Source organism: Hypanus sabinus, chromosome 16 (assembly GCF_030144855.1).
Source record: "Hypanus sabinus isolate sHypSab1 chromosome 16, sHypSab1.hap1, whole genome shotgun sequence".
NCBI classification, from domain to species: domain Eukaryota; kingdom Metazoa; phylum Chordata; class Chondrichthyes; order Myliobatiformes; family Dasyatidae; genus Hypanus; species Hypanus sabinus.
In genome coordinates, this window is record NC_082721.1 from 64,811,440 (window position 1) to 64,836,364 (window position 24,925).

At 44.7% G+C, this 24,925-nt stretch overlaps 1 protein-coding gene across 1 annotated transcript in view; it reads right to left on the reverse strand.

Moving 5' to 3' along the window:
• Positions 1–24,925, reverse strand: part of LOC132406383 (adhesion G protein-coupled receptor E1-like) — a 76,248-nt gene that overhangs the window by 23,931 nt on the left and 27,392 nt on the right. The window contains exons 9-12 of the mRNA XM_059991987.1: positions 23,238–23,378; positions 17,285–17,425; positions 5,769–5,900; positions 1,756–1,841 (exon numbers count right to left, since the gene is read on the reverse strand). Of these exons, the coding sequence (XP_059847970.1) occupies positions 1,756–1,841; positions 5,769–5,900; positions 17,285–17,425; positions 23,238–23,378 (500 nt within the window). The remainder of the gene's footprint in view (positions 1–1,755; positions 1,842–5,768; positions 5,901–17,284; positions 17,426–23,237; positions 23,379–24,925) is intronic.

Below are 24,925 nucleotides of genomic sequence, written 5' to 3' on the forward strand. Positions count from 1 at the left end.
CTTGAGATTCTTTATTTGGAAAACTGTGCTGATGTGGCATGTGACTCCACAGGCAGGTCCCAGAATGTGAATTGCAGTTGTTGTGCAATTGGAGAGTGGAGTAGGAGCTGGGTTCTGGACCGAGGCTGAAGCCTAGGGAGGTGGGCAGTGTGACTGAATATGGGATTGGGCTCGTACCACCAGGGCTCAGGAACATGAGCAGGTTTGTAGCTAGATGATGAGTCAGTATTGCTTGTATATTTCCTACTCCCTTTATTCTCATCAGGTTATTATACTACCATCTAACATGGCAGAAAAACTAAATAAAGGTGCTTTTCCAATAGTTCCAAAAGCCCAAAACACAAGAGATTCTGCAGACACTGAAAATCCCGAACAACACATACAAAATGCTGAAGGAACTCAGCAGGTCAGGCAGCATCTGTGGAGGGGAATAATAACTTTTTGAACAGTCCTGCTGAAGGATCTCAGGTCAAAGTCTCGACCGCATATTCCTCTCCATTAATGCTGACTGAACTGCCGAGTTCCTGCATCATTTTGGTCCCAGAAGTCCACAGGCCAGGCAGCATCACAGGCTGTTGAGGAAACTTCGCAGTTAGGACAAGGCTATTGCAGCTCGGGGTGTTCCAGAGTTCAGAATTCAATTCTGGTGTTGTCTGGAAGGAGTTTGTATTTTCTCCCTGTGAATCTTGTGGATTTTCTCTGGTGCTCCAGATCCTTCCAAATGCATTGGTCATTAGGTTAATTGGTCACGGTAAATTGTCCTGTGGTTAAGCTAATGGTAAAATTAGTAGGTTGATGGGTTGTGCAGCTCACTGGCCAGAAAGACTTGTTCCATGTTCTATCTCCAAATGAATCAATAAATAACCTCTGTTACAGTTTTAAACACTTTACAAACTGATCCAGTTTACAAGTCTCTCCTTAAGAAAGTCTGGGACTTTCTGACTCACACTGACTGACTGCCCAAGAAACATAATCGATTCTGAGTTATTCCATGGGGATATAATAGATATACAGTATGGAATAAGGCCTTTTGGCCCATGGAATCCATGCCAGCCATCAACCACACATTTATACTAATCTTGCATTAATCCCATTTTTATCCACTCCATATTCCCAACCACTCCCCTCAAACAGCAACACTCACTCACACCAGGGACATTTTACAGTAGACAATTATGCAGCTGACCTCAACACGTTGGGATGTGGGAGGAATTTTGGACACATGGAAGAAACTCACACAAACACAGGGAGATGATGCAAACTCTACCCAATGTCAGGGTAGAACCTGGGTCTCTGGTGTGGCTTCACTAATCAGTAAAGTTTCCAGGTTTCCTCTCATATCCCAAAGATGTGCAGACCAGTTGGTTAATTGCCTGCTGTGAATTGCCCTAAGCGAGGAGATGAATTTAGGGGGTATCGATGGGAAGGTAGATGGAATAAAAAGGAATGAGTCTTGGATTAGTATAAATCGGGATGGGCAACAAATGCTGGCCGTGGCACCAACACCCACATCTAGAGAGTGAATTTGAACTTGTGGTCGCTGCTCAAATGTAAAAGCAGCAAGCTGGAATTACACAAAGAGTGAGGAACAGTGTTTATTCTGATGGGTGAGGAGAAGAGACGTATGTAGAAAAGAGTGATGGACAGAAGCAGGGAGAGGGATACATCTAGTGAGGAAAACATTCCAATAGATCTGCGTCTGGGGATAATGGAAGTTAAGTTTGCTCCTTGGAGAAACGGAGTGAGTTCTCATACCTGCTGGGCGTTCGCTGAATAATCCAAGTTGCATTGCGACGGCGTAGAGTTCTGCTTCTCAGAGCCAGAACAGGAAAGTGGATCCACTGGAATGAAGATGGCATTTTAGAGATCAGTGTGTCTACCTGCCGAATCTACCCCCACCTTCCTGCTGTTCACCGATCAGGCAGGGAAGCACTGACCTCTGTAACTCCAAGCTGGTGTACTCCCACAACGAGCAGCATCAGACCCGGACACACAGGACTGTGACTCGACGTCACATCTTCCTGACCCCAAGAACAACTGTGAATGCCTCGTCCAATCCCACACCCACTGTCACCCAAAGGAACCGGTACCATGGTTGGCATTGTACTTGAAATGTTGGCACAAGCCACACTAATGTGGAAATGTTGGTATGGGCCTCATTGCTGGTTTGGGAGGGACAATTTGTAAACATCTCCACAGCCATGAAACCAGTTAAATGTGTAAGTGATCAGCCCTCTCAGGTTGGAGGAACAACACCTCATATTCTGTCTGGTTAGCCTCCAACCTGACAGCATAAACACTGAATTCTCAAACTCCCAGTAATTTCTCACCCTCCCCCTTCTCTCTTTTCCATTCCCTACTCTGGCTCTCCTCTTATCCCTTCTCTTCTACTCAGCAACCTATCATCTCCCTCTGGTGTCCCTCCTCCTCCTCTTTCTCCCTCAGTTCACTCTCCTCCCCTATAAGCTTTCTCTTCTTCAGCCCATTTTACTTTCTCCACCTCTCTCCTCCCAGCTTCTTACTTCATACCTCCTCCCCCTCCCACCTACATTCTCCCTCACCTGACTTCACCAATCACCTGTCAGCTTGTCCCCTTCCCTCCCCCCACCTTCTTATTCTGGCTTCTTCGCACTTCCTCTCCAGTCCTGATGAAGGGTCTCAGCCCAAAATGATGACTGTTTATTTCCTCTTATTAGATGCTACCTGATCGGCGAGTTCCTCCAACATTTTCTGTGTGTGACATCAGGACACACATTTGACGTGAAGTTGTTTCAATGGGCTGGGGTGAGACCATTCAGCACCAAGTGACAAGGAGCTGAATTTAATTATCTCCATTATACATTAAATGATCTTGTCCACACTCCCCCATCTCTACAACCCCACTCTCTGCTCACTCATCACCTTCCCACCACTCACTGAGACCAGTCTAACCTGTTCCTCCTGCAACTGACCTGAGGACTGGGGCCAGGGGGCTGAACATCGTGGGGTGAGCTGTCCCTGTCTGAGATCAGTCTGAGGACTGGGGCCAGGGGGCTGAACATCGTGGGGTGAGCTGCCCCTGTCTGAGATCAGTCTGAGGATTGGGGCCAGGGAGCTGAACATCGTGGGATGAGCTGTCCCGTGTCTGAGATCAGTCTGAGGATTGGGGCCAGGGGGCTGAACATCGTGGGGTGAGCTGTCCCTGTCTGAGATCAGTCTGAGGACTGGGGCCAGGGGACTGAACATCGTAGGGTGAGCTGTCCCTGTCTGAGATCAGTCTGAGGACTGGGGCCAGGGGGCTGAACATCGTGGGGTGAGCTGCCCGTGTCTGAGATCAGTCTGAGGATTGGCGCTCTGGGGTCATGAGGAATTCCTCATCAGAGGGCTGCCGACCTTTGGAATTCAGTCAGATCTGGTTTCTCAAAACACTATGGAGATTCAAGGCTGACCTTTGTAGTCCTTTGGACACCAAAGGTGCCGGGGATCGGGCGGAGTTGTGGAGTTGAGGGTGGGTGGTGCGGAGACGAACAATGACCCTCTAGTGGAGGAAAGGGTTTGAGAACTGGGTGTTGGCAGAATTGTGGGGACTGTCTTCTTTGTAATAACAATTGATCACGTCATCAATTTCCGCAATGTACAGGACATTAGCACCTATACGATCGGTCCTGCATTGATCAGAGCACCAAACAAGCGGCTAATCACGTTGTCTCTCAGAGGATCGGATCCACGATGTCTGGAGACTGGCTGATTAAATTTACTGTATAAATTTGAATTATAACCTCGTGTTGGCGGAGACATGTGGTTAGGTTCCACGTGAATTCACGAATTAAGGTGGTAACTAGCTTCGAGCCTGCTTTGTGTTTGATCGGTACTAAATTCTCGAACAGAATCTGGTGACGAGGATGATCTCAACGAACCCATCCGAAAAACCTGCTTATCGTCAACATCGGACCGGGCTCCCCACCGCGAGACTTGATTGTTAGATAGAAGTCAGACCGTGGTAGGGAGCGGAGCTGCCCCACACCGGACTCAGACAAAGACGGGGATTTGAAGAAGGGGCTTGTGAGCTCTGTTTAAAATACGGTATTAAAACGAAGGCAGCTGAGACCTCAAAATTGGAGTCTGCCCCACTGGCCAATAGAAAAGGGCAAAAGGGATTACAGTATATAGAATATTAGATTGTATGTTCCTGAGTGTTTACATCCTTTGAACAGAGCAATTAACAGGCAGGTAAAATAGTTAACAGGAACGGCAAGCCCCAGAAAGGGAATCGGAAAAGTAATTCTGGATCAACACCGCACGCCAGGGACTCAGTCTGCTGATCCCGTAACGACAGCAGCCACGAACAGGAACACCTGACAGAAGACGGAAACAATATAGGAGGACGGAGCAGCTCGTTGGTTCCTGGGTTTACCCGCAGACAAGGTTTGGTTGGAAATGGGAAATGCCCCAGGTACTCTGTAACTTTTTTTAGTGATCTCTGTGCTGGAGTGGTAGCGATTGGCTTTTGGTCTAAACAATGCTCAGCATTGGGGAAGTGAAACAAATGCTAGGGAAAGAGATCCTAACTGGGATTTAGAGTATATGATGTGGTGTTTTAACAAATGGAAGGAGGTGGTTGAGTGACACCAGCCGCCAAAGGTTAAACCTATATTAAAGACGAACAAATTATGCAAAAGACCGAGGTGGCCCCAGCAGGGCTCTCGGCTCCGTTGGCCTCAGACACCGGACTATATCCTTGAATCACACCCCTTCCCTTTATCTGGAACTTCCGAACAGGATTTCCGAAAGCGACCCGAGGACCACAAGAGGACTGGGCCCCTCCACCGGGGAGCGAAGGAAATGGTGAGAGGAGTCCTACTGACGGAATGAATGATTGGCTGAACAGAGCAAACTATGCCATTCTCACAGGAGCCAGGCGGTGCATTGACTTCTGAAAAGTAACTAGAAGTCAGCAAAAGAAGGGGGGAGAGATTATTACTGATTTTATTGTCCGGTTTGATTTGATTTGATGCAAAACAATGCATTTTATTGTTTCGATGCTCATGTCCTTGTACCATTTTGTATAAAATATATTTTTCTTGTAAATACTGCTTTTTTTTTGTATGATGCTATCTGCCCATGATGCTGCCGCAAGTAAGCTTCTCATTGCACCTGTGTTGACATGTAATTTAGAGCAGGGATACCCTCAGTAGGAAATGACCCACTGACAGTGCAAACGCTTATAAATTGTCTCCAACCAGAGGTAGCACATTCTTTTAAATTAGCCAGTCGGGAATGGCAAAACAAAAATTAGCAGGATGCCATAACATTCCTTATTAATATGTAAAGGGACGGCACTGCATCGGAGAAGAAGAGGGGATTTGAGAGAAGGGCCGAAGCACGGGGACAAGAGTTGGGATGTGTGCAGGCAGCGTGTGAAAAGGGAAGAGACCCTGATAAAGGCAAGAGAAGCTTCCTTTACCATGCGAGAACCCTTTAATCTTAACCCCTTTAACCAACAACGAAGGGCGGGTGATACAGGCTTTCAAGAAACCTCCGAGAGGACCCCATGTTTGACAAGGAGGATTCAGGCTACGGTATCGTCTATACACCCTTGTGTGGCATTACTTAAAGGCAGTGTAAGTATTAATACTGCAGGAATAGCTGGAGTTTCTATGACAGAACCCCATGTGAGCCAGTCTTTGAAACACAAACTCTTTTTCTTTGCACAGATTCTGGGGACTTATGTAATGTTTCCAGCATTGTTTGTTTTAATTCTCAGCTCTCAGTAATCATTCTATTTTCACCTGTACAGGCCAGCTGAGTGTCTCCCTGCTTCTGGTGATATCCAGCTTTGCAGACGCAGTAAAAAGACCCAGCAGAGTTGCGACAGGTCATGTTCACTCCGCACGCATTTTTATCCTGGCATTCATCCACATCTGTGGTAGAGAGGAAGAGACGTACAAATATTACCAACACAGATGTAGTCATAGAGTCATAGAGGACTACAGCACAGAAACAGGCCCTGCTGCCCATCTAGTCTGTGCTGAACTGTTATTCTGTCAGCCCCATTGACCTGCACCGAGAACATAGCCCTCCATACCCCTCCCATCTATGTATTTATTCAAATTTCTATTAAATATTGAAATTAAACCCGTTTCCAATACTTCGACTGGCAGCTCGTTCCACTCTCACTCCACCCTCTGAGTGAAGATGATGATAATGATGACTGGAAAGTGAATGGTGTGTGGAGTCCCACAGGAACATCACTCAGATCTTTGTTCCTCATACTCTACATCACAGATTATTAACCATTTCCTGCACGGATTCCCCTGGATCTAGCATCAGGGAGGCACAGTGCTGCATCTAGTACAGATGCTGCTCCACAGGCCTCAGCACCCCGGGTCCAATCGGAATTCAAATTCCTCCACAGCAGCTGCAACTGAGGAAATGATTTGTCACTGGGACATCTCTCACTAAAATGAACACGTGTCTTAAAAAGTCATCCATAATATCCTCCTGGAATGACCCCCTGGGTTTGGAAATAGGTGTCTGATGTTCGAGGCCTGGTGTTTGGTGAATACTGTGCCCTGGAATCGATGCTGACAATTGAGATCTGATGGTCCAATCAGAAGTCCAGAAGTCAAGGCCCATTGGCTGGAGCCAGATCTGCAGATCTCCATGACTCCACTGGGGAGGAAGAAACCTGGTGTCTGTAGGCCCAAGTCCGGTCTGCTCGAGGCCTGTCCTGGGGTTAAAGGACTGTGTATGTGCGTCGGTGGGAGGGAGGAACTGGGCTTGTTTTTGCTGTTGTTGCTTTGTTACTTTTTGTGTTCTGTGTTGTTCTTCTGAGCATTGTGGGCTTGCTATGTTGGCACTGGAATGTGTGGTGACACTCGTGGGCTGCCCCTAACACAACCTCGGGCATGCTGGTTGTTAGCACAAATGACACATTTCACTCTCGGTTTTATATACACTTGACAAATAATCGAAAATCTTGAAAACTGTATCTCGGGGATGGAAATATGGTGAGCTTGCTAAGTCTGTTCTGCATGATGAGAACCACCAATATATAACTCTCAAATTTCCCTGAGTCTGGAAGTCTTGCAATGAGAGCAGTTTTCACAAATACAAACCAAGTCTGCAGAAAGTGCTTAGCAGATGAAGATGTGTCCGAGAACAGGAAGTGTGAAGGGTGAGCACTGTTCAGTGGAGCTGCTTTCCTCAGCGTTTTGATACTGAAGTCCATGAGTATAGGCAACTTGGCTTTGCTGTTTCCTTCAGAATTGGCTTGTTCTACTGTAATTTATCAGTGTGCAGTTAGAAACATAGAAAACCTACAGCACAATACAGGCCCTTCGGCCTGCAATCCTGTGCCAAACATGTCCTTACTTTAGTGTAACCCCCTGGGTCGCCTCAGGCTCGCTCAGCTCATTCTCGTCTAGGGGGAGCAGCCTTCGGCCCCGCCAAACTGGGTAATCAGCTGGTGTGGATGCTGTGTGATGTCCCCGCCTCGCCCAAAAACAGACAGTACACCATATGCGATTAAATGAGTACAATTTATAAAGGTTACTATAACTAAGTGATTAATAATGATACAGTATATATGAAGAGAAAATTAAAGAAAAGGCGCCAAACTTATCAAAGTCCAAACCACTTCGTGCACAGCCATTGGAGCTCAATTACTGAAGTCTTCTGGCCACCATTCGATCCCCTCCGAACTCCTCGACTCGCAGCTCAGGACCCTCCAAACTCCTCGACTCTCCAAACAGCTCAGGACCCTCCGAGTGGTCAACCAAGCACATCTAGCTTCATTCCCCCCCCCCTCGGAGAATCTCCCGGCCTCGGACCCCCCTTTGGGGTCCGATCCTCGGCCAGCTTAGAGCATTGCGTCCTCTCTCTCGACCCCCTCGCGCCGATCTGCCCAAAAGCCCGTCAACAAAAGCTTACAGACTCAGAAGAAAGAACATTAATCCCCATTTGGTTTACAAAGGAATACCATTCTCGTTATCAGTAAATTAGCATTCCTGCTAGTTAACAAAAGGAAACCCTTTCCCAACAGTAACAAAGAAAAAAAAGAAACCCCCTTTACATTAGAAATTACCTAAAGTTACCCATAGCCATCTAATTTCCTAAACTCCATTCACTTAGCCAGGAGTGTCTTAAAAGACACTATTGTATCCACCTCCACCACCGTTGCCAGCAGCCCATTCCACACATTCACCACTCTGCATAAAAAAAACACCTTGCCCTTGACTTCTCCTCTGTACTTACTTCCAAGCACCTTAAAACTGTGCCCTTTCGTGTTAGTCATTTCAGTTTTGGGAAAAAGCCTTTGGCTAACCACACGATCAATGCCCCTCATCAGCTCATACAGCTCTATCAGGTCACCTCTCAACCTCTGTAGCTCCAAGGAGAAAAGGCTGTGTTCACTCATTCTATTCTCATAAGGCATGCTCCCCAATCCAGGCAACATCCTTGTAAATCTCCTCTGCACCCTTTCTATAGTTTCCAGATCCTTTCTGTAGTGAGGTGATCCAAGTGGGGTCTGACCAGGGTCCTATATAGCTGTAACATAACCTCTCGGCTCTTAAACTCAATCCCACAATTGATAAAGGCCAATGCACTGTATGCCTTCTTAACCGCAGAGTCAACCTTTGCAGCAGCTTTGAGTGTCCTATGGACTTGGACCCCAAGATCTCTCTGATCCTCCACACTGCCAAGAGTCTTGCCATTGATACTATATTCTGCCATCATATCTGACCTACCAAAGTGAACCACCTCACATTTATCTGGGTTGAACTCCATCTGCCACTTCTCAGCTCAGTTTTGCATCCTATCAATGTCCTGCTGTAACCTCTGACAGCCTCCACACTATCCACAATACCCACAACACATGTGTGATCACCAAATTTACTAACCCATCCACTTCCTCATCCAGGTCATTTATAAAAATCACAAAGAGAAGGGGTCCCAGAACAGATCCCTGAGACACACCATTGGTCACCACTGCTGTTGCATGGGGTACCTTATCAAATGCCTTGCTGAAATCCATATGCACTACATCTACTGCTCTACCTTCATCAATGTATTTAGTCACATCCTCAAAAAATTCAATCAGGCTCATAAGGCACGACCTGCCTTTGACAAAGCCATGCTGACTGTTCCTATTCATAGTATGCCTCTCCAAATGTTCAGAAATCCTGCTTCTCAGGTCCTTCTCCATCAGCTTACTAACCACTGAAGTAATACTTACTGGACTACAGTTTCCTGGACTATCTCTACTTCCTTTCTTGAATAAGGGAATGACCATTCGCAACCCTCTGATCCTCCAGAAAATCTCCTGCCCCACTGATTATGTAAAGATCATCGCCAGAGGCTCAGCAATCTCCTCCCTTGCCTCCCACAGTAGCCTGGGGTACGTCTCGTCCAGTCCCAGTGACTTATTCAACTTGATGCTTTCCAAAAGCTCCCGCACATCCTCTTTCTTAATATCTATATGCTCAAGCTTTTCTGTCCGCTGTAAATCATCTCCACAATCACCAAGATTCTTTTCCGTAGTGAATACTGAAGCAAAGTATTCATTAGGTACCTCTGCTATCTCCTCCGGCTCCATACACACTTTTCTACTGTCACACTTAACTGGTCCTATGCTCTCAGGTCTTATCCTTGTGCTCTTCACATACTTGTAGAATGCCTTGGGGGTTTTTCTTAATCCAGTCTGCCAAGGCCTTCTCATGGCCCCTTCTGGCTCTCCTAATTTCATCCTTATCTCCTTGCTAGCCTTTTAATCTACTAGATCGCTATTGCTACCTAATTTTTTTGAAACTTTCATAAGCTTTTCTCCTTGACTGGATTTACAACAGCCTTTGTACACCACTGTTACTGTACCCTACCATCCTTTCCCTGTCTCATTGGAATGTACCTATGCAGAACACCACGCAAATATCCCCTGAACATTTGCCTCATTTCTGTTGTACATTTCCCTGAGAACATCTGTTCCCAATTTATGCTTTCAAGTTCCTGCTTGATAGCCTCATAATTCTCCTTACTCCAAATAAACACTTTCCTAGCTTGTCTGATCCTATCCCTCTCCAATGCTATGGTAAAGGAGATAGAATTGCGATCACTATCTCCAAAATGCTCTCCTACTGAGAGATCTGACACCTGACCGGGTTAATTTCTCAATACCAGATCACATACAGCCTCTCTTCTTGTAGCCTTATCTACATATTGTGTCAAGAAACCTTCCTGAACACACCTAACAAACTCCACCCCATCTAAACCCATTGTTTTAGGGAGATTCCAGTTGATATTTGGGGAATCTAACATCTCCCACCATGACAACCCAGTTATTATTACACCGTTCCAGAATCTTCTCCCTATCTGCTCCTTGATGTCTCTTTTACTATTGGTGGTCTATAAAAAAACCCCAGTAGAGTTATTGAGCCCTTCCTGTTCCTAACTTCCACCCACAGAGACTCAGTACACAATCATCAATGACTTCCTCCTTTTCTACAGCTTTGACACTATCTCTGATCAGCAGTGTCATGCCCCACCTCTTTTGCCTCCCTCTCTGTCCTTTCTGAAACATCTAAAGCCTGGCTCTCTAAGTAATCATTCCTGCCCCTGAATCATCCAAGTCTCTGTAATGGCCACAACATCATAGCTCCAAATATTGATCCATGCTCTAAGCTCATCTGCTTTGTTCATAATATTCCTTGCATTAAAATAGACACATCTCAAACCATCAATCTGAGTGCATCCCTTCTCTATCACCTGCCTATCTTCCTTCTCGCACTGTCTACAAGCTTTCTCTATTTGTGAGCCAACCACCCCTTCCTCCGTCTCTTCAGTTTGGTTCCCACCCCCTACCACCTGGGAGGCAAACTACCATCCATGTTACTTTCCTGCATCTACTGAATCACCTTTCTGACCCCCTAACTATAGAGTCCCCTATCACTTCTACCATCCTCTTCCTTTCCCTACCCTTCTGAGTCACAGGGCCAGACTCTGTGTCAGAGGCATGGCCACTGTTGCTTCCCCCAGGTTGGCCATCCCCCCAGCTGTACTCAAGGGGGAGAGCCACAGGGGTACTCTCTAGTACCTGACTCCTGCTCTTCCCTCTCCTGACTGTTACCCACTTGACCTCTGACACAACTTGATCTGCTCAGCACTTTCTGCAGGCTTGATCTGCATTTCACTCTGGAGAGCTTGCTCAAGACCTGACTACTTGTATTGGGGCAGATGTTCTGGTAAAAATGCTTCAAAGTGCTGTAGGTGGGAATTTGCCAAACTGTGTAATGGGGAAAGAATTCCAAATTCTTTCCAAATCAGGGAGATGAACATTGCATATGATGGTGTTTTTCATCTGTTTGATGCCCTTTGCTATGGTGATAGAATTCACAGGTTTATAAGGTTAACTGAGGCCAGAAAAAGGCATTACTTGCTTGAGTTCCAGACCCTTTCATGGGGAATTTGTGAGTTACCACATTGGTGGTTCTCATCACATTGTCTAGACTAAGCAAGGTCACCATATTTCCATCCTTGAGATTCAGGTTTCAAGATTCTGGATTATTTGTCAAGTGTTCATAAAACTTTGGAAACAGGAAACCATGCAACACAACCTTTAGTACCACATCCAAAATGGTTGGCAGTTTTTTTAACTACCGTGGTCATTACTACTCTAGCATGGCATCCCAAATTCAAGTCAATGGTGAGAGGGTTACATTTTGGGAGCATCATCCATGATGAATGTGCTACTATGGCTGTATAAGGACTGGATAGTCTGTATATTTGTGTTCAAGCCAGCATTACACCAGTGTTACTTTCTGTGCAATTTAAAGTGTGTCATAATTAAGATGATATAAATGCCACATAAATTCATGTTTAGTATGGTTTGTTCACAATGCTTGTGTAATGTGCAATGCTTCTGTTGATGTTAATAATGACACTTTAGTTAAAGCCTTGGGTCTTGTGAATGCTCTGGGAAAAGTTACGTTTGAACAAATTATTTGGCAAATATTTTGTGCTAATCCAGACTTCGAGTGATGTGACTGAATTCACTCTGCCTGATGTGATTGTATTCATTAGAGTATAGAAGAATGAGAGGGGATCTCATAGAAACATTTCGAATGTTGAAAGGGTTGGAGAGAGTAGATGTGGAAAGGCTGTTTCCCTTGTTGGGTGAGTCCAGGACAAGAGGTCACAGTCTTAGAATTAGAGGGTACCCATTTAAAACAGAGATGAGGAGAAAATCTTTTAGCCAGAGGGTCATGGATTTATGGAATTAGTCGCCACATACAGCTGTGGAGGCCCAATCATTGAGGGTGTTTAAGGAGGAGATTGATAGGTATCTAATTAGTCAAGGTATCAAGGGATATGGGGAAAAAGCCAGAAATTGGAACTAGATGGGAGAATAGTTTAGCTCATGGTGAAGTGGCGGAGCAGACTTGATGGGCCGAATGGCCTACTTATGCTCCTTTGTCTTGTGATCTTGTGATAGGAATAAAATGGGGAGGCAGCAACACGGCCAGTTCATGTGCTTAGAGTTGCACAGGAAACAACTCCAGATGCTGCTGAAGGTGAAGATTTTCAGTTGAAGTTGCTCTCTTTTCTGAGGAATGAAGATTCTGACTGATGTTAACAATCTACTAACTCTTTCAGTTGTTGATCTAAATTCTAAGCTGGTTTCTGCTATCACATCACTGGTCAAGAAATGGCAAAGTCTACCTGCTGAGATCCAAGGTTACCATAGGCTGAGAATGTTCTCTGGGGTCAAGCGCAGAGAAGAATGATCAGGCTTAAGCTGAGCTGGATGAGAGGCAGTGCTCAGACAATATAAAGAAACAGAGACTGCTAGAGAGTTTAGAGCACTCTGCTGCTGATTATAGTGAGGTTTTGAAAGGCAGAAAATCCTTTCACCACATCAGTTAGCTCTATGCAAGCTTTGAAGATTGCTTTTGGCACCATGGAAAGTTCAGCGGAACCCCTGGTAAGAGTCAGATACATGTTCCAAGAGGAAGGAGAGAAACTCTCTGCTTCCTTCCTCCAGCTGGATAAACTGTTGCACTGTTTGTGTCACAAAGGATGCATTCAACTTTCTGAGGTAAATTGCTTGAGGGTGGAACAAGTTATGAAGGGCTCACTGTCACAAGTTATGGTTGCTCTACGTATTCTAATGACCCACAAGATGTGTGATCCACCATATTTTGCTGAGTGACTAAGAAAATATGATTGAGAAGTGAAATGTTTCCAAAAACCAAGTAATGTCTTCAGTTGTAGGCCCTGTTGCTAAAGTAACCATTGATGCCACAGAAGTAGAACTTTTGAGAAATGAGGTGAGAAACATTCAAGCTGATAGGTCTCAATAGATGTCTGTTAATGCTGCAGATAAACATGACGTGTCCACTGGAAAGCCCAACCCTCCTGCGGAAATCACAAAGCAGAGGAATGCTGCTGCATAGGGTGAAGGATAGGACTGGTATTTTCTGTTACAAGTGTGGAGAAGATGGACACTTCAAACGAGATTGTTAGAGACAGGGAGATCTTTGAAAACTAAACCAGTGGATAATCAAACAGAAAAAGATGGGAAACGACAGAGGGACCGAGTGAAGGAACAGTCTGATGTCCTGGAGCAAACACATTCCAGTCAGTGTATCAACAGCAATACTAAAGTGCAAAACATTATTCCTGAAGGCTTAGTGGGTCCAAGTTCTGATGTCTCCAGACAGACTGAAGGTATTTATGCTCGAGTCAGACTTGACACGGGTTCTCTAGTTATTTAACTCTACAGATCCTTTTCAACAGGGATTTGACTCATTTACTGTTGGCTCCGATCAGTGCCCTTGAGGTTTGGGGGCTTAGTGCTGATGATTACCCTCATGATGGTTTTTTGTCATTGACACTGGTGTATTCAGGAGCAGATATTGCGGTAGCTGAGACTACAGATACAGTTGTGTTGTTTTGCCCAGATCCAGTTGTCAAAGGTAAAGTTGCCATTCTTGTGGGAACAAACACTTCCATTGTGAGAAAGCTCATTGGAGCATGGAAAGAGAGAAAGGGAGAGAACTTTCTGAGAACTTCGTCTATTCTCCCTGTATTCAGAGCTGCTTTTGAGAATGTGCAAGTTTCTCCTGTGCAGGGTGATGAGAATAAAAGAGGAACTGTGTGGTGTACTCAGTCTAAACCAGTCACTTTACCTTCTGCCGGAGGAGTTCGAGTGACTGGGACATCCAGATTTTCAGGAATGCCCAGTGCCCCAGCCACTTTTGTGGATGCTCCTGACGATCAGGAAGAAAAGCCACTCTTGTCTGCAGGATTGCTGGTGAGACCTGAACTGCAGAAATCTTTGGCTGTCTATTCTAACAGGAGAACAGTGATTGTCAGCAACACTCAGGAGGAGATGCTACCCTCAGATGTGGCAAGCAGATCGCGTATTTCTTTCCTGCGTTGGCATTTTCTAGTTTCCCAGTAAAGAAAAAGGAAGAGAAACAGAGTCCCTTATCGAGAAAGTTGACATTGAAGTCAGTCAAATTTGATGACTCACCAATACCAGAAGAATGGAAAAAGAGAATAACTGGTAAGATGTTGGAGCACAAAGATGTTTTTACTACTGCCAAGTTTCATTTTGCTTGTTCCACAAGTGATGACCACACTGTCAGAGTAACAAAAGACACACCTTTTCAAGAGATATCTCATGGTTTAGCACCAGCGGAGATTGAGTTCCTAGTAATAGCTAACTCATTATGAGCCTACAGTGAGGCAGTTTCAGTTACAAGGTCTATCTCTAACTCTTCCCCTTCCCTCTCTGGATCACACCGGTATCTCCATGATGGTGACATTGGATCGTGTGAGAGTCGGTGATCTTGGATTGGAATAGTAACCACCATGACAGCTACAGATGGAAATTCTGGACAGACTTGTTCCTGGAGAAATTCAGCAAGTCATGAAAACCATGCCCATCACAGTAACTCTTCTGTGGGACTTGCAAAGTACAGTGCTTCGAGGTATCTGAAGGACAATGTTGTAGTGTTGTCAATGACAACCACTTCTTTGAATTAATTCTCCAGATCGTGGTTATATTAAGTCCTTGCTTTCACAGATCTTCCCTGTGGTGAGGCTTGCAGTCACAGAAAATGCCAGAAACTCTATGATGTTGTTACAAGTTGCATATTTGTCACAGGGCGAGTATTCACAATTGTCGATATCTGTGAGAAAGGACAAAATCTTTCACAATGATAAACACTGTTTGCTCCTTGTTACAGGTGTGGTCTGTGGGTCTGCATGGAGCAAAACATAGGCATGTTGCTAAACACAGACCAGACCTTCCTTGGAACAAACAATTCAGTGATTTCCAAGAGTTGTGGCAGAAAGACGGGTGTGTGGAGTTAAGGTACAGACCACCCTGGATTGAATTGAATCAGGGACCCAATAGCTTCCCACCTGCTGGAGGCCAAGATGGTTGCTAGCCTGCTCTCCTGCTCATTGGATCTGGAAACTGCCTATCAACACTTGCAGATCCCACTCGAGGAATCAGCAGTAGCCCCACCTTCTCTGGTGATGTGACTAATTAGAATGCTAAAGATGTGCCATGGAGAACATTCTGACAGAATGCATCTCGGTCTGGTTTTGAGGAGTCACCACACAGGATGAGAAAAACCTACAGAGTTGTAAATATAGCCTACACCACTATGGGTAGTCGCCTTCCCACTTACCATAATTTATCATATATTTTATGTACTACACTATACTGTTGCTGCAAAACAAGACATTTCATTACAGATGTCAATGATAATAAACAGGAATCTGATTCTGATTCTGATGAAGTCATGTATTAATGACTGGGTGTTACTGGAGTGACAATAGGCAGTGGGGAGGTAAACTGGATGCTCGGAACTCTGCTCATCTTTAATATGGCGCTGAGAATGGGTTGGGGTTGATCACTTCCCAATAGATTTCCCAGCCTCTCCACTGAATGGGTTCCAACAGTAAGATGTCATTCCATGTGGGAATTTGGGATGTAGGACTGGAGTAGTGATGACCACAGCAGATAAAACTATCAACCAGACATGGTCCTAAAAGTTCTGTTACATGATCTTCTGTTCCCAAAGATCCTGCCTGGTCAATAAATTCCTGTCCCGGTATCTGAAAATATTTGGAAACAATGATAACACAAAGAAAACCCAGTTGTTTACCAACCACGCGATTTGCATAATGCAGATCTTGTGAGATAATTCTTTAATTCCAAGAATATCTTCAGGGCAATCCTAGAAGATTAACAACACCAACCCAGCCTTATTATTTGTTTTCACTTTCATGGTGATATAAAGTCTGTACCTTCACAAAACCTTCCTGCAGTCAGTATGGCTGACTGTCGTTGGAAATGCCTGAAAATCTACATTACAGTTGCACAGGTAGGAACCTGATGTGATGTTACAAGTTGTGAGGGGGTGACACGGAGAGGCTTCGCACTCATTGATATCAGTTACTCATCTCTCACTTTCTCGTGGTCATCGGTGTGGCTGTAGGAATTCACATCGATCAAACTACATGTGAACTTTGGTGGACACGATGAAGAGACCTTACTTCAATCCTGTCCAGCCCATCTCCCTCACTGTTTCTCCAGTCCATCAACAATTGCATTGATGCTGCTTCCTACAATCATACAGAACTGTGAAACGTTATCATTTTAGATGCCTATTTCCAAGCTACTCTCATCATTACATTGTCCATTGCTGACCCTTCCCCTCCCTCTCAGGATCATATCCGTGTTCTCATGGATTACTCAGACCCTCACTGTACCTGTTCTGAGAGACTAGTTGATAGTTTTACCTGCTGTTCTGTTCTGAGAGACTGTGAGAGAGTTTGGGAACCAACATTGGCGAAGTGATTGCCACGCAAGCTCAAGTCACACCTGTCCCGAGACAATCTGATACTCCGTCTCCTGTTCCAAAAGCAACATAACTGTTCAATGAATTCCTTTCCCAAAGTGTAAAATATAGAGTTATGGAGTAATACAGCACAGGAAAAGACCCTTTGGCCCATCGAATCCATGCTGACCACAATCAGCTAATCCCATTTGCTTGTCAGTCCCTTTTACCTTCCCATTTGAACTAATGATTGGATTTATCAAAGGAAACAACAGAAAAACCAATGATAACTTCCCCACCTCCCCACAATGACTCCCCTGTGTAATTTACACAGGGCAGAGCCCATTAAATTCTTCTTTATTTGGGGGACTCTGTAGGCGAATTGTGGAGGACTGATATCCTCAATCAGATGGGATTTATTCTCCATTTTCATGCTGAGACAAAGTCCTTACCTTCACAAACTTTCCCTGCCGTGAGGTTGGTGGTCGCAGGTAATGCCTGAAACCCTGTGTTGCAGATGCACTGGTAGGATCCCATTACGTTGATACAAGTTGCATGTTCGTGACAAGGTGAGGACTTGCATTCATCGATATCTGTGTGAAAAGGGAAAATCTCTCTCAATAGTAAACATGGATTGCTCCCTTTTATACCCGGGCTCTGTGGGTCGGGATGGAGTAACTCAGCACTGTGTTGCTTAATCCAGAGAAGACCTCTGCTGGAACAAAGGATTGAGTGACTATTCTTGGGAAGAGGCCTTATGGTCTGAGAAAGAAAATCAGGTGAATGGAGTTAAGGAGCAGCAGGAATTCACTCAAGGGACCAAATGGCTGGTCACCTCTCAGAAGCCGGGATGATTACTACCCTGCTCTCCATCCCATGGGACTATCGATAACAGTGTGGAAGGTTGGCAGCAGCCTCACCTTCTGTACTGGAGCTGCTTTTCACTGGACGGGAGCAGGGGAGGAAAGAGGACTCTCTGTGCTCCACTCCTCTTTAATATGATTGTGGCAAGACCAGGTATAGTGACATTTAAAATTCAGTTAATTGCCCACTCCCTCCCCGTATCTGCACTGGAAATATTCAGCAGGTCAGACAGCATCTGTGGGTGAGAAATAGAATGCTGGGAGATTCCGGCACCATCCCTGGTTTCAGATCCCCAGCATGCCCTACTCTACACCCTACATTTTATTTTACTTTCTCTCTAACTGCGATCGTTCATCCATTACCTGGATGCATTGTGTCTCCTTTACCAACTTGATCTCACTGCCCTATCAGGGACATGCTTTCATGCTTCATTTTCTTACTTTTCCAGTTCCTCTCTCCACAGATGCTGTCTGATCCTTTGAGCTTCACAACTCTCTCATTTGGGATCTCCAACTTCACAGTTTGCAGTATTGAAGCCATAAGACAAAGGCCCATCAAGTCTGCTCCACCATTCTATTATGGCTCATTTATTTTCCCTCTCAACCCCATTATCCTAACTCTCCCTGTAACCATTGATGCACTTCCAAATCTATCATCTATCAACTTGCACTTGAAATACACCCAATGACTTGTCCTTCATGGCCATCTGAGGATCGTACATGGACTGTTCCTTGTTACACCTGGGCTTTCTGGATCTGCATGTATAACTCACCCCCTTGTTGCTTAAACAGAGAGCAGAACTCCGACTGATAAAAGGACTGAGAAATTGTTCTTTGGGGGGGGGGGATCTTAAGTGTTGAGGCAGAAAATCACTTCAAATCACAAAGTACATTTTATCTTTAGACTCCTTATATGTTGCCATAGACAACCTGATATTCATTCCCTTGTGGGCATACTCAATAAGTTTATAGAATAGTAACCATAACAGAATCTATGAAAGATGCCCAACTAGGGTAGTGAACCAAAGTGCAGAAGACAACAAACTGTATGAACAAAAATCAAAATTATAATAACAAATAAGCAATAAATATGGAGAACATGAGATGAAGAATTATGCAAGTGAGTATTGGTTTTGGAAAGATGTCAATGACGGGGTAAATGAATTTAAATGAAGTTAGCTCCTTTGATTAAGGAGGTTGATGGTTAATGTGTATTAGCCATTCCTTAACCTGCTGGTGTGAGTTCTGAGGCTCTTTTATCTTCTTGCTGATGGCAGCAGAGAAAATAGTGCCTGTCCTGCTTGGTGGCGGCGGGGGTGGGGGTGTGGTTTCGCTGATGATGGAAGCTGCTTTTCTGCAACAATACTTCTATGAGATGCACTCAATGGAAGGGAGGGCTTTACCTGTGATGGACTGGGCCATTTTGTAGGATTTGATATTCAAGGGCATTGTTGTTTCCATACTAGGCTGTGATGCAGCCAATCCATTTGCTCTCCCCTACACATCTGTAGATGTTTTTCAATATTCCTATGAAATGGAATTCAGGGATAAATTGAATTGACTCACGGAACCAAATGTTCAGTTCTCTGCTGGAAGCTGAGATGGTTGGTACCCTGCTCTCCTTTCTATGGGCCTGTCAATAACAATGTGGAAGACTTGCATTGGCCCCACTTTCTCTACTGCCACTAATTTTCATGGGATGAGAGCAGGGGAGTTAAAAGCATTCTCATTGACCCATTGATTTTTAACGTGTCTGCTCCAAGACCAGATTTGGTTACATTCAAATCTTAGTTAATTGCTTTGTCCATCCCTGAATCTGCATTGAAAATACTCAGCAGATCAGGCAGGATCTGTGAGTGAGAATCAGAATGCTGGGTGCTTCCAGCATCATTTCTTGTTTCCGTTCTCCAGCATGCTGTACACTTTATCCTACATTTTTATTTCTATTTCTTTCTAATCGCACTGATTCATCTATTTCCTGGAATCAATGTGCCCCCTTTATAAATTTGGTCTCCACCATATATGGGACCCCTCTTTTTCTCAGTTTTCCATTTCCTTGAACCAGATTCTCTTTCCACAGCTGCTGTCTGATCTTCTGAGTTTCCCCACTCTCCATTTGTAGTTCAAATTCCACCATTTGCAGTATTTAAGACCATGAAATATAGGAGCAGAGTTAGGTCATTTAGCCCACAGAGTCTACTCTGCCATTCCGTCATAGCGGATTTCCTATCCCTCTCAACCCCATTCTCCTGCCTTCTGCCTCAAACCATTGACACCCTTACTAATTAAGAACCAATCAAATTTTGCTTTAAATATACACAATGACTTGGATTCCACGGTTATCATTTTAGCTGCCTATAAATCTGCTTCCCTCTCTCCATCTCTCACTCTTGCATTTCCCTTTCTGGATCACACCAGTCTCCCTATGGATTTCCCAGCCCCTCACTAAAGCAGCTCCCAGATGGTGATGTTGGACCATGAGGAGTTTGGGAGCAGGATTGGAATATTAACCACCATGCTAGCAACAGATGCCAGCTCTGGTCAGAGCTGTTCCTAACCATTGTATTACACTGTCAACAGTTCACAAAGGAACATGATTGGTCATTATATTCATCTAACAAACTAAAATATTCAGAGCTGATCATCAGTTGTGTCAAAACAAACCAAACAAAAATACAAAATGCTGGAGGATCTCAGCAGGTTACGAACATGAAAGCCGTCACAGTGATTCTCCTGTGGGACGTGCACAGAGCAGTGCCTGTGATATTCTTCTTTATCCCAGGAATCTGCAGGACAATCCTTTAAGGATGTCAACAATGACCTCTACTCAGGCTTGCTTCTCCATGGTTATATTAAGTCCTTACCTTCACAAACCTTTCCTGCAGTGAGGCAGGTGGTCACAGGCAATGTCTGAAAATCTGTGCAGTTCCACTGGAAGGAACCCACTATGTTGTTCCAAGCTGTGTGTTTGTTACAGGCCAAGGATTCACACTCATCAATATATCTGCTGTGTGAACAGACAAATTCCTTCACAATGATAAACTCTAGTCGCTCCCTATTACATGTGAACTGTGGGTCAGAATGGGGCAAAACATAGGTATGTTGCTTAAACATAGACCACGCCCTTGTTGGAACAAACAATTTATTGGTTTTCTTGCAAAAGGCCTTAAAAGTTGATGCAGGAAAGCAGGTGAATGGGATTAAGGAACAGGGAACCTCTGGCTTCCCACCAGTTTAAGGCTGAGATTGTTGGGAGCTCATTGGATCCAGAAGTTGTCTGTCATCACCTGTAGGAGAAGGTCAGCAGTATCCCCGCCTATTCCAGTGATGCAGAGGATTACAGAAACATTGATGAACTCCAACCATACCATTGACTTCGTGAGGTCATCGATGACCTATGCTCCACTTGGAGCTAAGGGCCCAAGAAGAAGAACCATCCGAGCCAAAAGTGATAACTTCACTCAGCTTAACTTGTGCCGTCATTGAAATGTTCCCACAACCAATGGACTCAATTTCAAGGAATCGTCATCTCCTATTCCTGATATTTATTGCTTACTTATTTATTGTTATTTATTTTTTATTTGGACAGTTTGTTGCCTTTTGCACACTGGTTGAATGCCCAAGTTGGAGCAGTCATTAACTGATTTTGTTATGGTTGTTATTCTATGGATTTATTGAGTATGCCTGGAAGAAGATGAATCTCAGAGTTGTTTATGGTGACAATAAATTAATTTATTTTTGACTTTGACTTTGACTATGATGTTGGTCCATGTGGGTATTTACAAATAGTTTGTAGGATCCAGGACTTGAATAGCAATGACCATGGTAGCTAAAACTGCCAACCAGTTTGGATGTGGTCCTCAAGATTGCATTCATGGTGGTTTTCACACAACACAGCTTCTTCCTCTGTTGCACCAGACTTCTGAACATACAATGGCCCTATGAATACTTCCTCACTATTTTCACTCTCATTTCTCATTACGTATTTCAGTTTTAGTACATATTTCTAAACATATTTTATCATATATTTTATGTATTGCTCCGTACTGCTGCTGCAAAACAAGACAGTTCATGGCAGATGTCAGTAATAATAAACAGGAATCTGATTTTGAGTCTGATGAAGTCGTGTATTAATGACCGGGTGTTACTGGGGTGACAATGGGCAGTGGAGAGGTGAACTGGATGCCAGTAACTCTGCTCATCTTTAATGTGGTCCTGAGAATTGGTTGGAGTTGATCATATCTCAGTCCCAATAGCTCTCCCAGCCCCTCCACTGAATGGGCTCCAAGAGTAAGGTGTTGTTCCATGTGGGAATTTGGGATGCAGGATTGGAGTAGTAATGATCACAGGAGCTAAAACTGTCAGTCCGATCAGACACCGTCCTCAAAGTCGTGTTGCATGATCTGTTTCCAAATGACCTGTTTAGTCAATAAATTCTTGTCACTTTATCTAAAAATATTTAGAAACAATGATAACACAAAGAAAACCCATTTTTTAACCAACCACATGGTTTACACAATGCAGACCCTGTGCGATAATTCTTTAATTCCAAGAATACCTTCAGGACATTCCCGAAAGATTGCCACCAACACAGGCTTGTGATTTATTCATCGTGATATGAAGTCTGTACCTTCACAACACTTCCTTGCAGTGAGGCTGTCACTGAAGATGCCTGAAACCCTGCATTGCACTTGCACAGGGTACGAATCCAATTTGTTGTAATAAGTTGCGATAAGGAGACATTGAGAGGCTTTACACTCATTTACAACTCTTACTCATGTCTCACTTTCTTGTGGACAACAGTGTGGCTGTAGCAGTTCATGTGGGCTAAGCTACACCTGAACTTTGGTGGAATAAGATAAAAACACCTTGCTTCAATTCTGTCCAGAACATCTCCCTCACCTTTTCTCCAGTCCATCAATGATCGCATTGATGCAACCTCCTGCATTCACACAGAACGTTACGTGGTTCTTTGCTGACTCCTTCCCTCTCAGGATCACATCCTTGTCCCCATGGATTACTCAGACCCCCAACGAACCTTCTCTGAGAGGGTGACATTAGACTGTGTGAGTGTTTGGGAACCAAGATTGGATTAGTAATCACCATGCCAGCTTCAGCTGCCACTTCTAGTTTCACCTGTCCTGGACATTGCAGTACTCTACCTCCTGTTCCTAATGGAACATGAGTGGTCAACAAATTCATTTCACATACTCTAAGATATAAAGTCATAGAGTAATACAGCACAGAAAAAGACCCTTTGGCCCATCTCATCCATGCTGACCACAATGAGCTCTTCCCATTCGCTTGTCAGTCCCTTTTCCCTTCCCATTTGAACTAGTGATCAGATTTATCAAAGGAAACAATAGAAAAACCAATGATAACTTCCCCACCTCCCACAATGACTCCCCTGTGTAATTTACATAGGGCAGAGCCCATTAAATTCTTCTTTAGTTGTGGGACTCTGTAGGCGAATTGTGGAGGACTGATATCCTCAATCAGATGGGATTTATTCTCCATTTTCATGTTGAGACAAAGTCCTTACCTTCACAAACTTTCCCTGCCGTGAGGTTGGCGGTCGCAGGTAATGCCTGAAACCCTGTGTTGCAGTTGCACTGGTAGGATCCCATTACGTTGATACAAGTTGCATGCTTGTGACAAGGTGAGGACTTGCATTCATCGATATCTGTGTGAACAGGGAAAATCTCTCTCAATAGTAAACATGGATTGCTCCCTTTTATACCCGGGCTCTGTGGGTCGGGATGGAGTAACTCAGCACTGTGTTGTTTAATCCAGAGAAAACCTCCACTGGAACAAAGGATTGAGTGAGTATTCTTGGGAAGAGACCTTATGGTTTGAGAAAGAAAATCAGGTAAATGGAGTTAAGGAACAGGAAAAGGCCTTAAGAATTGAGGTAGAAAGGCAGCTGGATGGAGCCAACAGTTAGAATGCTACAGATATACAACGGAGAACATTCTGACTGTCTGTATCACCATCAAGAATGGAGGGGCCACTGCACGGCACAAGAAAAAACATGCTGAGGGTTGTAAACTCAGCTGATTCCTGTGGGCATTACCCTCAGCACTGTTTAGTGCATCTTGAAAACCCGCTGCTTCAAAAAGTTGGCATCAATCATTAAGGAACCCTATCATCCAGGACATGCCCTCTTCTTACTGCCATCGTACAGGAGGTACAGAAGCCTGAGGAAAACATTCACACTTTTTAGGGATATTGTCTCCTCCGCCTTCAGATTTCTGATAGTCAATGAACCCATGAATATTACCTTGATATTTTTGCTCGCTTTTTTTGCTACTTGTTTAATTTTCTATATATATATATATTACTCAATTGCTGTTACACTTGCCAATACCATGTCTTCCAAGGATCCCTTCCCAGGTCTGGTAATCTGTCCCCACTCTGGCGTTAAAGACCCCGGGACAATAAGCTTCTCTGACTGTGGGACTGCTGTTATGAGGGCATCAAGTTCTTTATAGAACTTATCTTTGATGTCATCTGGGTTGGTCATTGTTGGGGCATATGCGCTGATCAGCGTTGCACTCCTCTTATTGCCAAGTGGGAGCCGAAGCGTATTCAGGCGATCGTTGATGCCCTCTGGAAGCTTGGCAAGTTTACGAGCGAGGTGGGATCCAACGCCAGCCTCTCGTCGTTCAGTGCTGCTGCGACCGCTCCAGAAGAAGTTGTACCCAGCACCACGTTCTGTAAGCTGGCCCTTGTCTGCTAGGCGTGTTTCACTGAGTGCTGCAATGCCCACGTTATAGTGGGCTAGTTCTTTGGCGACCAGTGCTGTTCTTCTTTCTGGTCTGACAGCCTTGGTGATGTCAAGCAGAGTTTGCACGTTCCATGTGCCAAGGTTGAGAACCTTCACTTTCGTCTTCTTTGTAGTTCGACCACTGAGTGGGATCCCCGCCAGCTGCGGTGTGCTGGCCAGGGTAAGATGAAGCAGCCTATGTTTGAGGCACCTTTTCTAGCCCTTTCCTCCATGGAGGTGAGCAGAGTGATTCCTAAAGAGGACTGTTCAGACACCCAGGGGGCTGCCGAGCTCCACTGCTGCTTCATTCCAGCGGAGAACGACCCAATGCCCTGGGCCGCCTGTGTGCAGGTTTGTGACTACAGCTTCCAGTGTATCCACACCTGCTGCTTCGCCACTCGCCCATCGCCACAGGACTTGGTTTTTTAGCGGAATGGGTTTGGAGTCGTGACTTGCGCTTGACT